We start from the raw sequence: 16,298 nt of genomic DNA on the forward strand, positions 1-16,298 counted from the left end.
CCCTAAGACATCACTTTCTCCTTTTGTTTCATCAGATCTAAAGATTATCGGCTGTCTAATGGTACCTTTTAGATGACTCAAAACTTCCTATCAGTTCCCCTTCTTCCTACCTACATGCCTGTAAATAGTACTCCATTAGGAAGTATCTGAGTGTATATGTCATCTGGCTTCCATAAGGTTCTTGAGTGATATAATAGGCAGTTGATGAAGAATCATTCATACTAGATTGTCATAACGGGGTACCACGTGATTTGGTCATACCCAGTACTTTATGAGTCTAAAAAATAACCTCTCACACCCCATTTTTAGGATCTAGCCCTTTGTGGATGCCTAGTAGTTAAAAAGAAGGATCTTTTGCCTTTCCTTTCAATTCCAAATATCATCATCTCCCAGTTTTCTAAGCAAGCAAGAAGCATGTAATTCATTCTGTATTTGCTAATAGTACTTGCTTCTTCTTGTATGCTTCCAATGTGCTAGGTGCCATGCCAAGCACTCCATGTATTTGATATCATTTAATTTCAACTATCATGAAGATATTACTATTGTCCCCATTTTATAGACAGGAACTAAGCAACTTGCCCAAGATCAAATAACTTGTAAGCACTCATGATAATCAAAACCAGTAATCTCTTCCTAGATAAGTAAGAGATTACATTTTTCATCTCTCTTTGAAATTAGTGTGACCAGCTTTGTCAATGTATTGTGACTAGAAGCAATAAGGTAATTCTGGGATGACACATTTAAGAGCTGACATACAATGTTTAATGCCACAGAAGTAACAGCAGTAAGTGTTACGATGAGGTGCCATGGGTTGAGAGCAAGTTGGATTGCTGAGTCACTATATGAGGACTTCAGCCATGTAGTAACATGAACTTTCACTAACTCGATGTAAAGACAAATGAATTTTATTGTGATAAAAAATGGGAAATTTGGTGATATTTGTTACTATAGCAAAACATGACCTATCCTGACTGAAGCAATGACTGAGATAAAAACCACATCTTTATAAATCATGAGCCTGTATTTAATTAACCATTGGGAATATTGCTTTCCTTATTTCTTCACCAAAGAGACTTCTTGGAAGTGATAACCTTGGTAGAAAAGAAAGGGATATTCATGAGAACAGCTATCAGAGGAAAACTCAGGAAAATGTTAGTGGGTAATCATGCCTGTTGTTGCTACCAAGAGCAATTAAATAAAATAAGAGAGTAATTTTTAGAAAAATATTTATAGACGGGGCCTTAAGGATTTTTGATCTTGGCCAGGGAATTAACTGTGGCTACTTTTGGCTGCCTTCTCTAGGGAAGCGTAAGTGAGAATGGTGTCTGCTTTGGAAGGCAAGCATCATGCCACCGTCCTGAAAACAGGACAGAGCTCCATTCGGGTCATTGTCTCCCTGTGTGGTTTCCCTCTTTCTTAGCTCAACAAGGACAACCTGTTGGATTAAGGCTATTTATTAATCTTAGCTGCTTCCTTCTTTAGTCCTCTATAGCCACTCTCCAAACCCAAGGATGGACAGACCAAGCCCTTGTATCTAAGTTTGGAAATAACCTAGGTAATGAGGTCAATATTCATGATATCTCAAGGCATTTTGTGTCATAAATCACACATTACTGTGGAACCCAAGTTTAAACAGATTACATAGGAGACAAGAGAAGCTGAAATGACTTAGTTTTATTAAGTGAAAAAGATACTACTTTCTGTTTAAGAAACAAAGACTTCTGACAAAGATGGTCCCATTACTCACATATGCACACATCTACTGATTAGAATAGTATGCCCAAGCCCACCCATATTTTTGAGCAGGTGTATGTAGGTCTACCCACTGGGGAAAGCTATGAGAGGAATTGCTAGTTTGAATGTTTATGAATTTAATGTTAACCATAATTACTTGTTTATTAGAACAGAGGCTTCCCTGCTTATTACAATCATATGTTTGTCAGGAAGAGGTAATGTTCTTGAATTTCACAAATGTGCAAATTCCACAACCCTAGCCAACCACAGCTAGAACCAAATCTTAATGAAAATGCAGAGAAATTAATTTTCAAGGAGACATGGGCTTCTATTTGAACTAATAAGGAGTTTTCCTGCTCAGGAAGACCACAGACTTTTAGGTAAGGAGTCTGCTGCAGACTCTGCATTTTGCACTAGCCCAGGCTTTTCTTTATGTACCATGCAAGGTAATGATGTGATATGCATGCTCTCGTTCCCATTCTCTTACAACCGTCTAGCATAGGAATAAACAGCCCTGATTCCCACATAAAGAAAGACCTGGAGAGGTCAAGAGCATTCCTGAGCATGCCACACACACACACACACACACACACACACACACACCCTGATCACCCACACACCTCATGTAAGTCCTTTGGAGAACACTGGCTGGACCACATTTTCCAGTGTACATAAATTCAAGAGGTTATGTGAAGTGGGGTGATTTCTAAAAGGACCAGGAATTAGGGTCTCTTCCATACAGAAGAAGAGGCATGGTGGCGTGTAAAGATGAGGCATCTGGCAATGAAAAGGGGCCATGCTGTTTGCTGAGGAAATTTGAAAACACTGCCTTGCTGGGGAGTTGAAAGACTAAAATTTGTGGATGAAACTGGCCAAGTTAGGACATTATAGATCATTAGTTAGGTCTCTTATTACCTGTAATCATTTTTGCTTTTGCACATTTCTGGGGAACAGAGGCTGTGACCCATAAATGATGCTGAACATCAAGTGGTCTCTGTGTCAGTGCCAGGGGTCAGGGTAGCTGCAGTCATAATGGAAAAAGCCGGCTGTTAGTGAGGGTTGTGTGCCAGGCATCATGCAAAGTAATCTGCATTCATTTTCTCATTTAATCTTTATCAAACTCTATGGGGCTGGCTCATTTTGTTTGCAAATGAGGAAACAACACAGAGACATTAAATAAAGTGATCAAAATGAAAACTTCAGAATTACCAAAAGCAAGGCTCAATGATCCCCTTCACACGAACCAACAAAGATAGATATCACACACTCGGCACTCTGTACTACTCTGGACAGTTTATAAAACTATATCCTGAATTTGATTAAGCAACTTTGTTATACTGGGGTACTTACTTATATGCAGTACATGAATCCTAAGTTGATAGCTTAATGAATTTTTAATCAATATCCACTTAATAGCTTTCTATGTCAGTAATTAGCTAATCTGAACAGGTAAAATGCTAAATATACAGAACTGCTGTTGCAATAATAAAAAAAACCTCCAAGTAACATTATTTAGATCATAGTCACACAGCATGGATTGGTGTAACATAAACTATTGTTAAAATTGATAGAACCCAAGTCTTCATGGCCTAGATCTTTTGTGAAGTCAGAAGTTCAAAATATTTAAAGTGCCTAAGTTAGCATGTGATAGGTCATTATTTGTGTTTTTCTTAATCATTTCCAGTCTCTTGCACAGACAAACATTTGTATGCTCCATATATGAAAAATAGACATAGCCTATGAATTTCCCAAGAGGAGAGGGTATATGATTTTTAAGATTTTGTTATTGTTATGTATGTATCTAAAAAATCAATACTTTTCTCTGTCTGGCTGTCAATCTACATGTGGACATTGGGTAGTCATTTAAGAAGACTTTTTAAAGTGATGCTGCATTAAGTGGACCCTCTGATGAGATGGGTTATATGTACAAGGTTGGAGTTTATAGTGTGTGGGTATATATCACGGTTCACCTGTGAGTTTATAGCGTGTGGGTATATATCACGGTTCACCTGTGAGTTTATAGCTCTGATTAAAGGCTACAAATACTCAGGTATACGTACTTCTCAGATACCTGTGATTCCACTCATAGCCCCCATGTGACTCAAACAAGTTGCTAGGCCGTTAGTGGGGTGCGGTCTGTGGAGGGCTCCTCCCCATGCAGAACAAAAGCCATCACGTCCCAGGACAAAGTGGAGTGGACAAAGTCAGAAGAGCCCCGGGAGTATCAGCTAACTTTTTCATATGAGCCTGACGGAGCAGGCAGCTATTCCCTCAACACAGTTGGGAAGTAGGATCCTTCTGGTATGTCCACTATCTCATCCCAGGCTCGCTGAATATTTAATGATACCATTTGCCTTCCCAGAAGGAGCTCAGGAAAGCTGAAACAGTTGTGGGTACAGGAGGTGGGCTGCAGGGCTGGTCTTGCTATGAAGCAGGCTGGCGAGTGTCATCCCCCCAGCAGCACCTGCAAACTGGAAACCCTGAAAGACAGTTGGAAGCTGGGGAAATAGCAGGGCAAAGGAGAAGAGGCTGTCTGGGTGGTTCCAGGAGCCTTAGAAAGGAAGGAAAAAAATGCTGAGCTGGTATCAGATGGCCATGCTATGCCGTGAGATGGAAACTGAAGACTTACTTTCCACTCACATGGAAGAACTCGGCTCAGACGCAGGTCCACACAAGGACCATGGAATGGTGAAGCCAGAAAAAAAAACATTTCTTTGTGTTCTCAAATAAGTATTTTACAGATTGAGAAAGTGGAGCACAGGTTATAGCCAGTCTCTGGAGTCATACAAATATGTAGTGTCCAGAATGTGCCCATTCTGTCTACTAGATTATCCCCTAGCCAGCAGCCTGAGTGACCTCTCAGATGGCTGCTCTGCCACCGAGCTACATCCTCTAGCCATCCAATCGATCTTTTAAAGCTCCGTTGCTTTAAATCCTTGATGGCTTCCATGCTCCCGTGGAATTAAGTGTGAGCTCACTCCCCATTACTAAGTGACTGTACATGGGGTTCCTGCACTATACTCTCATTTCATCCTTCTGTCCCTCCCAAGTCACCCGGCCTCCAATTAGCCATCTTTCCATTGTTCCGATGTGCCACCATCCCCACCTGTGCTTGCTGACTGCCCCAACTCAGAGCTTCTTACTCTTTTTTTTGGGGGGGGGCTGCAGTGGTGATGGTGCTTGAAACCACTCTGATGGTCTAAAGATTTATTTCTACAGGTTAGGGATCCAGGCTTAGCTCAGCTGGACCCCCTGGTTCAGGCACTTGTGTAAATGTTTATAAAGATGTGGGCCAATTCTGACATCGTATCAAAGCTGAGCTAGGAAAAGATCCGTTTCTAAGTTCACTCACTCAGTGCTGGCAGGATTCAGTGCATAGGTTGTCAGCTGATGACCTTGGTTTTTCTCTGGAGGTTGGCTAGCAGGTACTTTCTGTCCCCTCCTCTTCCTTCCTTCCTTCCTTCCTTCCTTCCTTCCTTCCTTCCTTCCTTCCTTCCTTCCTTCCTTCCTTTCTTCCTTCCTTCCTTCCTTCCTTCCTTTCTTCCTTCCTTTCTTTCTTTCTTTTCCAAGACAGGGTTTTCCCAGTAACATCCCTGGCTGTCCTGAAATTGATTTCTAGACTACGTTGGCCTTGAACTCACAGAGATCCACCTGCCTCTCCCTCCCAATTGCTGGGACTAAAGTTATGTGTCACTACTGTCCAGCTTACTTTTTGTTTATCATGAGGCTCCTCTGTAGCTCATAAGAGGCAGAGAGTGGATGTAACTGTAGGAAATCAGTCTTTGTACGCTGAACTCCATCCCTTTTTATGTGTAGGTAAGAGCCATTCGCCAGGCCCATCCACACACAAGGCCATGAATCTTAGGAGGTGGGGACCAATGGGGACATTCTCTACCATGGATTACTTGAATTTGGAACTGTCTCTTGACATAAAACACAGTATAGCAGACAAATAACTATGTAAGGGTTCCACATGGCACCTGAGAACTTAGTTAAAAGCTGCATTATATTGCAGGACTCCAGATTCAGGGGTTGCTCCTTGTAGAATCTCACTTTTGTAACTCACCAACTACATGAACTTAGACTGGTTTCTTCAAGATAAAATCTGAAACTAAAACCTACTACCTAAGAAATAGTGAGAATTAAAAAAAATCAAGTCAGGTACAGTGGTTCAAATCTGTCATACCAACACTTGGAAGCTGAGACAGGAAGGTAAAGAATTGGCAGAAGGCCTCACTTACAATGTGGGTTCAAGGTCAGCCTGGGCTACAGTAAAACCCTTTCATTAAAAACAAAATCATTTTGGTAGGACACTTGTCAAAATGTATGTTCCTAGGTTGCTCCCTAAGAAATTCTTTTTCAGTAGATTTGGAAGTAGCCCCTAAGAACTTCTTCTTCTTCCTCCCTCCCTCCCTCCCTCCCTCTCTCTCTCCTTCCCCACCTCTATCCTTCCCTTTCCTTCCCACTTCCTCCCTTACTCACTCCCCCTTTCTTCCTGACAGTGTTGTACCATGTAGCCCTGGATGGTCTTGAACTCACAATCCTGGGTCTACTTCTCAGGTGTTGAGATTACAAATGTATGCTTGCCATGTCAAGTGAGAATGTGTTTGTTTTTCTTTCATTTTTAGATCCATTTATTTTCTGCATATGAGTGTTATGCTGCATGTATACATGTGTGTACTTCATGTGCACACATGGTACCTCTTAAGGTCAGAGGAAGGCTTTGATTCCCTTGGAACTGGTTGGTTGTGAGCCACCATGTGGGTGCAGAGGACTGAGCCCAGGTCCTCTGCAGGAGCAAAAAGTGCTCTAAACCTTCTCTCTGATCCTTTTCTCCAGCTCCCACAGTTTCTATATTTTTGTTTCTTAATTTATTATTTCTCCCTCCCCTCTGTGTGCATGTGTGATTTGTGTGTGTGTATATATATATATATATATATATACATATATATATATCTGTGACACAGCACATGCAAGTATGACACAGAGGACAACTTTGTGGAATTGATTGTCTTTGTCCACCTTTACATGGGTTGCAGGGGTTGAACTCAGGCTGTTAGGCTTATGCAATAAACACTTCACCTATTAAGCTATCTTGCTGGCCTCCAAAATGCCTATTTTTTTTTGGCTTTTTCAAGACAGGGTTTCTCTGTATTGTTTTGGAGGCTGTCCTGGAACTCACTCAGTAGACCAGGCTGGCCTCGAACTCACAGAGATCCGCCTGCCTCTGCCTCCCAAGTGCTGGGATTAAAGGCGTGCACCACTACTGCCCGGCCAAAATGCCTATTTTTTTAATGAGTACTCTATGAAGAGAGTGTTTGGCCTCATATAGAATATATGTTAATAATTTGTATATTAATAGAAACTCTGCAATTATTCTTTATAGTCCATGAATTTGAAGATGGTCAATGAAGATATTACAAAATTTGGGAAAGCAAATTATAGGAAAGATTAGATTATGGATGAATTATGTATAATATTCATTTGTTGTGTGATCTAGAGCTCAGAGCTCTCTAATTCCTGCAAAGCCTCCTCTGTCTTTGGCACACTCTGTCTAGGCAAGTAAGAAACAACAGCCAGCCTGGAGGCCTTGGAGCTTCCCTGTCAGAGAATTAAGTACAACGGCCTCTAGAATGAGTAAGTTTGGGTCTCTGGGGTCCCAATATTTCTTCCAAGACTATTCTTTTGACCTCACATTCCTTCACTCTTTGTAAAATTCATATGACCCCAGCATCTTTGTATGCAATGAAATATATCTGAAAACAACCTCATTTAAAAGAATAAATCCATTAAGGAGCTGAGAACTTTCTGGCGTGAAATGAAAAATATTGATTGCTTCCTACCTGTTAGCAATGAAATCCCATCCAGTTAATTAACCTGCTCAGTGATAGAGTTTATTTTTGCCCTTCACCTTTAGTTCCAAATCTTTAAAGCCATTAAAACAAGTACCTGGTCAATGAATAAATCTTCTCACAGAGAGGCATTTAGAACCTTCTGTAATCTGGCTCCATTCACCCTACTGCCTTTACTTTTAAGCTACTTGCCTTCAAGCACCTTCCAGCCCGTCCAAATAGGAGGGCTGACGTATTGTGTTTCTGCTGCCAAGAATTGCTTCCTTCTTCTGAATTCCACATCTTTTTAAACTCAGTTAGGATGTCATTTCTTGAAAAAGGCTTTCCCAGAACTCTGGCACAGATCCCCACCTCCCCCAACCTCTTCCCACCTCTCCTAATTGCTACTAAACTGAAGGTATTACCTCCTTATCCTGAACACTCCTAAAACTTTTTATACTTGGATAGCACTTATTGTGTGTCTTACATTATGATTATGCATGTATTTCTCGAATGAGACTCTTGAGGATGCAGCTCTAACCAATTCATGGTTGCATGCCTGTATCTCCCAACACCATTCCTCACCTGTGATTGGTGTTCGGTAAATGTTTTCTGAATGTTTTAAATGGAGACCCATTGATTTAACATTTTCTTTATGGCTGTTTTTCCTCTCGAGGCTCATGATTCAACACTAACATAGAGGGAGTCTAATTCAGTGAGATGTTTTTCAGGGTTCTTATTACATTTTAAACAGAATTCACAAGGCTCTGTTTTTCTATAGACAGCCCAATTGTGTGGTGTCGCCCCCCTACCCCCACCATTAGTAGTTTTCTATTTACAGATCTCTTTCCCGTGCAAAGGCAGGGTGGAACAAAACTGGCTTCTTTTGGTCACCACCCATTTCTACAACCCTGAATACAGGATCAAAATCTCTTTGAGATGCGGTTTTCTATCTCCTGCCCCCCCCCCAGTTTACTACCCAACACAATCGGAATTAGCATTTTATGGGTATAAAACCTTAAAACTCAATTTTGGACGCGGCAGGTACTCGGTCATGTTTACCCGGATAGGGAGAAACATTTTGCTTCACTGAAAAAAGGCCATCGATCCATTCGGTCCTTTCTCCGATCACTGGCTGGACTTTAGGTATGGCATTGTGTGCTGCCAATGAAAATACAAACATTGGTCCATACAAGGAGCTCTCAGCCCATATGAAGGGAAGCAAACATGTGATGAGATCGGTTTTATAGAGAGCGCCGTGCACAATGCCAGAGGCAGACGCAGGGTAGTGTAGAGACAGATGCTTTGAAATATTTCATTTTGCAGCAGTGTTCATGCAAGTGTCAATAATCTCAGCATTATTTCATAGTTATTAAAAACACCAACACTTTTTTATAACGTTTATTTATTTATTGTATGTGCGTATGTGGGGGAGCATGTGTGTGCCATGGTACATACATGGAGGTCAGAGAAAAACCTGCAGGAGTTAGGTCTCTCCCATGGTAAGTCAGGCTTGGTGTGGGGAGTCGACTCTCTCCTTCCATCAGGGAAGGTAGGTTGGGCTTGGTGGTGAGTGCTTTCACCTGCTGAGCCATCTTGCTGGCCTGGCATCATTTCAAATAGGATCTCAGCATTCATGTCAGCTGCCGGGACATGATTTAGCCAAGCAGCCATGCTTGGTTGACCAAGACCTAGATACAGGCCTTTGCTCCCTAGGGCTCAAGGGAATGAATCATTCGTGGAGACACCGACAAAAGGGCAGTTTTCTTATGATTCATTGAGCTGAGTTTCGTGCCAATGATATTTTGGTGTGGTGATTATACATTCTACTCTGTCTATAGCTTCAGAATTTCCAAATGCATTAGCATAATTAGCTCAGCTGTGTAGATGACTCACTGAAGTGTGTTCTTTAAGTCTGTGACCCTGGAGGAGTGGTGGGGGTAGGGTGGGGGGGAAGGGGGAAAGAAATTCTAAATTTTAAACGTCCAAAGTCTGCAGTTGTAAACACTGAGTACTTATACAGCCTGTTTTCAGTTGCCTTCTATTTTGGACTCTTGCATTTAGGGATACTCTTCTGCTCATTATAGAAGGATGGGTAGGGTAATAGAAGTCAGAAGAGGCAGAGGAAATTAAGATCAATTTCAAATTTCTCCTTGGTGGTGGCCCAGTGGAAGACTTAGATGGGGGGAAATTAGGGATATAGATTAGCATGAAGCTATATTACTGACCTGTATTCTTATGACTCACAGCTGAAAGAACACGATGGCTTGAAGTGAATAAAACTGTGATAATGGCAGCTATAAGTCATTAACAAATATGTACCTCGCCGGGCGCTGGTGGTGCATGCCTTTAATCCCAGCACTCGGGAGGCAGAGGCAGGAGGATCTCTGTGAGTTTGAGGCCAGCCTGGTCTACAGAATGAGTTCCAGGACAGCTTCCAAAGCAATACAGAGAAACCCTGTCTTGAAAACAAAAACAAATATGTACCTCATCTCAAGCCATCGACTTAGGCATATGGGATCAAAATGAGCCCAAAACACATCAAAGAAAGGGAGGGAAGGAAGGAAAGGAGGGGGGGACTTTCCTGTTGCAGTTTAAATTCTAGAAGGTGAAATTGCTTGAAGGTTTAAAGCTCTTTTCTCATGAGGTCTTAGTCACGAGAGATTTAATCTTCAGCAGGTCCCAGCTTCTATATGGAAGCCACAAAACTTTATCTTTTCCAACGCTTACAAAGTGACATCACTTTAAGTGCTTGTAATGAAGAGCGCCATAGATTCTGGTGAAGAGGCAACTGTATCGGGTGTCTACGTGCTGAGTAAAGTGGTGAGAGGGCACAGTGAGCAGGGAGCAGGGAGTCTACGAATAGTACAGTCCATCCACCCAGATCCTTTCCAGCTGGGGAAAGATGTGGGAGTGAGTACACGCATCACTCCACAATCCAAGTTCCCATTCTGCCTCTTTTACTCTTCACTGCCTCCTCCCTCCTCTCCTAAATCCCTCCTTCTCTTCGTTACCTCCCTTTCCCCTGGTTCCTCCCCATCCTCTTCCTTCAAACAGTTCTTTCTCCTCCTCTGGCTCGCTGTCTCCTAGTCTCTTTCGCTCGCATCTCCTTTCCCTCCTCCATCCCTCAGCGGCGTCTGCGTCAGGCCCCCACTAGCGTGACGCGCGGGGTCTGGGTGGGAGCTGTCCACTCACCCAGGTGCTGAACGCAGCAGCGGCTTCACTGGCCGCGCGGGTAGAAGTAGCCGGGTACCTTCTCCGCTCCAAGAAGCTTGCTTCCAGTCCTCGGACCGGCAGCCTACCGCCCCGGCACCTCCCTTCCAGCACCACCCCTTTGGGAACTGAGCCAGGGGGGCAGCAGTCGCGGCGGCGGGTGCTGAGCAACGGCGGAAGACAACACCTGGCAGCAGGCTGGAATCTGATTTGCTTCCTTTTCGGCTTTTCTAAGAGATATTTATATACGGTTCTGGGGAGTCTCCAGGACCAAGCTGGAGCCAAGTGCCGTCTGCCTGACCATCTCGGCCACACCGTCTCTATTTCCCCTCCCCATCTTCTGCTTACACCGCAAACAAGCCTTATCTCCGTGCATCCGCGAGGAGAGGTAGCAACAGCAGCGAGTCCAGCCAGCCAGAGGCAGCCGGAGGAGGGAGGGGCGTCGTGGGGGTGGAAGCAGAGAGCAGGCCGAGGCCGCCCTAGGTGGGGGGAGCGGGGGCAGAGCTGCCGACAGGACCTGGCAGCCGCCCTCCTCCGCCCCCACCCGCCAGAAGCACTCTTTTCTGATTATCTGAGAACTGAATTGTTCCATTAGTATTATTTTTTATTCTCCCCATCACTTCCCCACCGCCCCTACCCCCACGCCTGCCTTGTCTCTGGTTGCATGGCAGCACTGCCCGGGAGTGGGGGCTCAGGGCCAGCCCCCCGGGAAGGAAGAGGAGGAGGATCATGAAGCCTGGAGTCGCGACCGCGCTGGACCGCGGGCAGCAGCCAGAGGACCAGCCGGAGCAGCCCCCACCCGGGAGATACCAGGACGCTGACCAGCAGTCGCTTCTGCTGCCACAGCAGCAGCGCGGGTCGCGTGCAGATCCAGAGCAGGAGGAGGAGGACGACAGCGACCCAGAAGAGGACGAGGAGGAGAAAGCGAGGCCACTTTCCAGCCCGGACCTGCCTGTCTTCCAGCTCTCAAACCTCGCCCGAAGGGACCTTTGATGGAACCAAGGGGAGGGGCCTCCGATTTACAGACTGCAGCTGGAGTGGGCTGGGGGCTGAGATCATGTAACTATTCCTTCCTTCGGTCCCCTCCCACACATCCCTCTTCTCTACCTCCTTTCTCCTTCCCTCTCCCAAACACATCCTTCCTCTATTCAGGACCTTAGGCTCTGGAAGGAAGCAACCCTTCGAGGGTTAGGGATCTTTTTCCCTCCATCCTTTCCTGGTCCACCGCCCTATATCCCACCTCTTCCGTGTAGCCTTTGGCTGCATAGGCAAAGCACAAGCTCTTTGCCCAATTTCACCTGCAACCAGTCCCCCCATTCCTCTCTTAAAAGCAACTCTGGTGCTACTGGGGGTTAATTGCCCCAGTTTTCTGCCCAAGAGAATTAGAACTTCTCCTACCCCCCCCATCTTGCCTTCCCCCAGCCACTTCTTACACCCGAGGAAGCCTATCTTTTCTCTCACACGTGCAATCTTTGATTCTTCACTGAGCCGGTTTGCCCAAGCCCAGATCTAGCTGCTCCAAATTTGATTTATAACCTTCTCCACCCTTTTATATAAAGGAGATTTACCACAGCCTGGAGTTTTGAGAAGAATCTATCAATCCTTTCCTTGGGAACTTTTAACAAGTAGACATTGGTCATACATTCCAGCCTCGATGCTTCTTCTATTGCCCTGCCTCTCCTAGAATTCTGGGGTCAAAGACAGAAAGGAGCCAACAGCCAGAACTAAGTCTGAGGCTGGGGTGGGGCTGCCAGGGCAAGAAAAACTTTTTTCCCCACTTTGCATTTTCTTAGGAGCGTTCAGAATCATTGACTCACAGTTGTCAGTTTAGGGGATAATTTATTTGCTGCTTGGAGGGGTTCTAAGAAGAGCCAATAAGAAAGGAGGTTCTTCCATAACACAGAAACACTGTGGACCCCAAGCCCCACCCTAGCCACCTTTTCAAAGACTCCAGCTGCCCCCCTCCAGTGCTCTGCTTCCCCATCACATGCTCATGCCCCTGGGTGGGCTGCTGCGGTGGTGCTGCGGTGGCTGGTACTGCTGTGGATTGTGCACCCCAGACCCCCAGATGTTGCGCCACCAGGGTCTCCTCAAGTGCCGCTGCCGAATGCTCCTCAATGACCTGAAGGTTTTCCTACTGAGGCGCCCCACTCCAGCGCCCCTGCCCATGCACGGCGACCCCCAGCTCCCTGGTGTGGCGGCCAACAACAACACCCTTCCGGCTCTCGGTGCCGGGGGGTGGGCAGGCTGGAGGGGCCCTCGAGAAGCGGTGGGAAGGGAGACCCCTCCTCTGCCACCCCCACCTCCTTCTGTGGAAGATGACTGGGATGGCCCAGCCACAGGGCCACCTGCCTCGCTGCTCAGCAGTGCTTCCTCTGATGAATTCTGTAAGGAGAAAGCTGAGGACTGCTACTCTCTAGGAAGTAGCTTGGACAGTGGTATGAGAACTCCCCTCTGCCGCATCTGTTTCCAGGGACCAGAACAGGTGAGTCCTTTCCGTTTCCCCTGCTTTGGTGTGTGGTATCTCCAGGCTGTGCAGATTGCCACTTAACTGTTTGCCCCAGGGAACTATTATGCTGTTATTAGTGTCAGGGACAGTAAACTGTTTGGAGTTTCTCAGTGATGTTTCTTGTGGTGAATCTTGACCAATGGGTGCCTGAGGAAACCTGTTTGGTAACTAACTCATTTGCACTTGGATTTTGCACCCTCCCCCAATGCAAGTCTCTCCAATCCCATCCCCAAACTTTCCTAAAGCATCCAGAGCAGATCCAGTGAGTGGAGAGGCTCAGAGGCACCTTCATGCTTGTTGCTTAAACAACACTTTTCGCTGGATTCTTGCTGGTAAAACCACCCCCGGCCCATATTCAGTTCTATGTTCAAATTTCCTCCTTTCCTGAAATTGTGCCCTTCCTATTCTCATAAAGTTAAGTAAAAGAATCCTGTTTGCTTGTTTCTTTTCCCTTTGAGGCTACCTCAATTTGCCAAGACACCTCTTGGTGATCTTGCATTTTCCTGTGTTGGAAGCAGATAATCTAAACCAGAGTGAGTTTAAAGGACACTGGGAAAGAACCTTGCCAGATCTATTCTCCTTCTCTTACACTTTCCCCATCCATGACATGGGACAGATTTCTTTTCACGTCAGGCAGGTTCTCCCTTCCTTATCTATTCAGATCCACAGACAACCCCCTAAACACTCTATCGCTTGTCTAGTACTCACATCACTAGGTAGGTGTGCTGATTCACAACATCCCTGAATTGGGGAAACACAAAACAGAGTCCTGGGAAGAAAAAACTCACCTGGAAATCAGGTCTCCTTAGTGATACAGGAGAGGAAACATTTGGTAGGAATGTGGGCAGGGTTCTGTGTTTACCTCAGTGACCTCTTTAGCAGTCTCTTAAGGGGAGAGATTCTGGGTGTTCTTGATTGAAAGATGCCACATTGGTGCTCCTGACTGGCCCCCTCTTGCTTACCCTAGGAGATGCAGGCTTAGTTGACATTTTCATTCATTTTTCCTCTCTTGTCTCTGAATGGGCAAAGCACTTAGGGATTGGTGATGCCTGGAGCTACAGCCTAGGCATCATGAAAGGAAGTAGTGAATATGTATCTCTGAGAGACTGAGGGTTGGGCTCTTCCTTCTTATGACTGTGATTACCTGAGGTAACAAATGAAATGCTGCTGGGTGAGGAGGTCCAGGTTGCCCACTCAGTGTCTTTCTTCCAGCATGCTGCTCCATTGCCAACACAGAACTTCTGTAGAAAGTGTGTGGGTCTGTGCCTAGCAGTGAAGATGAGCCTCACTTTGGGTCAGGATTTGTCTCATTCAGCGACTTCAGCTTTTCCAAAACATAGAGTGATTTTGCTTATTAACTTCCTAAACTATTTTTTCCTTCTCCCATATGGGCTGGCGCATGTGTGCATATCACAGGGGCTGTTGGAAGTGTGCCTTCTGGCAAGAGCTCTCTTGTCTCTAGAAAACAGCAAGTCTTGGAACGTGTGCTGAGATAATATTTCACCTGCTGTGAAATAGTCTTCAAATAACTCTATGCCTCTAGGCCTCTATTCCAATTTCCACTAGATAGCACTTGCTTTCCATATCCTTTCTTTGTAGGAGAGCCCAGAAGTGTGAAAATACCTTGTAAGGGATTAACATATTATTACCATGTTTTTCCATCATGCAAAAACTGCATTTTATTGGAAAAAGAAGAAGAAGAAAGAAGGACCATTAGTAATACTCTACAATGCCCTCTTGTGGCACGAGGTCTGATCAAGGGTTGGGAACTTTTGTTGTTATTGTTCATCATCTTCACTGTGTGTTATAAGTGGAGCACTGAATAAAAAAGCTAACATCACTGGAGGAATGGGTTCTCTTATTATGCGGGAGGGGCTGTGTCTTCATCAGGATGGGACCAAATCAAGCATTCATTAAAATGATTATCATTGGTCAGGTGATGGTGGCACATGCCTTTAATCCCAGCACTTGGGAGGCATAAGCAGGCAGATCTCTGAGTTCGAGGCCAGTCTGTTTACAGAGTGTTTTCCAGGACAGTCAAGGTTACACAGGGAAACCATGACTTAAGAAAGAAAAAGAAAAAAAAAAGATATCATGTTTGGGAGGGATTATTTGTAGAAGACAACTGGTTTTCCTGGGAGTGTGTTATAGTGGTAATAAGAGAGATGGGAGTGTTATGATAGACGTGGGAAACACAGTTTTCCACTTTCTTCTCACTTTTCTTTACATAATTTAAATGAGCAAGGAAAACAAAGGAGAGAAGCTGGGTGCTCTCTAGAGAAAGAGAAAAGAGGAGAGGTGGGGATAGCGAAGGAAGATGGAGAAGTGGTCCTGTATTTCAGTTTCTACTGAGAGAGAAAGAGACAAAGAGAGACAGAGAGAGCACACATCAAGCAGCTGTCTCTCCTAGTCTAGGAGAGGAAGGATCTGCAATCTGAATAGCTGAATGGCTTGCTGTTTTTCTCCCCCTGTCCAAACAAAGGAACCAAAAACTTGCCCTCCCACACACCATGCTCTCATTTGCCACTACTCTAGGATCCAAAAGATTGACAAAAATAAAGATTTCACCTCTTCTTGCAAAGTACTTACAGTAACTGGTGAAGGGTTAGAGGGAGACTCAGGTTCACATTTGCAGGTTTGCATCCATTCACTCATGCACTTAGGTGACAAATGGCTAAAAGCCACAGGGTGCCGTAGCTCCAGTGCTATGCATCTGTGAGTGAACAAAAGCAGATGAAATCTCTGCTGTCTTGAAGCTGGCCTTCTAGTGGGGACACAGAAACAGGCAAACGAACTAGTAGATAAACAAAGTGATGGAGAATTATAGGGAAAACAAGTAAGACCAAGACCATACACAGAAAAGAGTCAATCACAAATGAAGAGGAAGGGGCAAGACAAATACATCCACACTTGATAGAACAAACAGGAAGAGCCTTCCTAAGAATGCTCCATCCAAGCTGGCACCTAAATGATGAGGAGGACCTGGCAGGGGACAGATTTGGGGAAAGCAT

The 16,298-nt window shown here is 44.8% G+C and overlaps 1 protein-coding gene across 1 annotated transcript in view; it reads left to right on the forward strand.

Moving 5' to 3' along the window:
* The first annotated feature begins 12,496 nt into the window (after window positions 1-12,496).
* Marchf4 (membrane associated ring-CH-type finger 4) overlaps window positions 12,497-16,298 on the forward strand; it is a 115,806-nt gene continuing 112,004 nt past the window's right edge. Inside the window, exon 1 of the mRNA XM_005070513.4 lies at window positions 12,497-13,263. Within this exon, the coding sequence (XP_005070570.1) occupies window positions 12,766-13,263 (498 nt within the window). The 5' untranslated portion in view covers window positions 12,497-12,765. The remainder of the gene's footprint in view (window positions 13,264-16,298) is intronic.

Source organism: Mesocricetus auratus, unplaced genomic scaffold, assembly GCF_017639785.1.
Source record: "Mesocricetus auratus isolate SY011 unplaced genomic scaffold, BCM_Maur_2.0 Super-Scaffold_100010, whole genome shotgun sequence".
Lineage (NCBI taxonomy): Eukaryota > Metazoa > Chordata > Mammalia > Rodentia > Cricetidae > Mesocricetus > Mesocricetus auratus.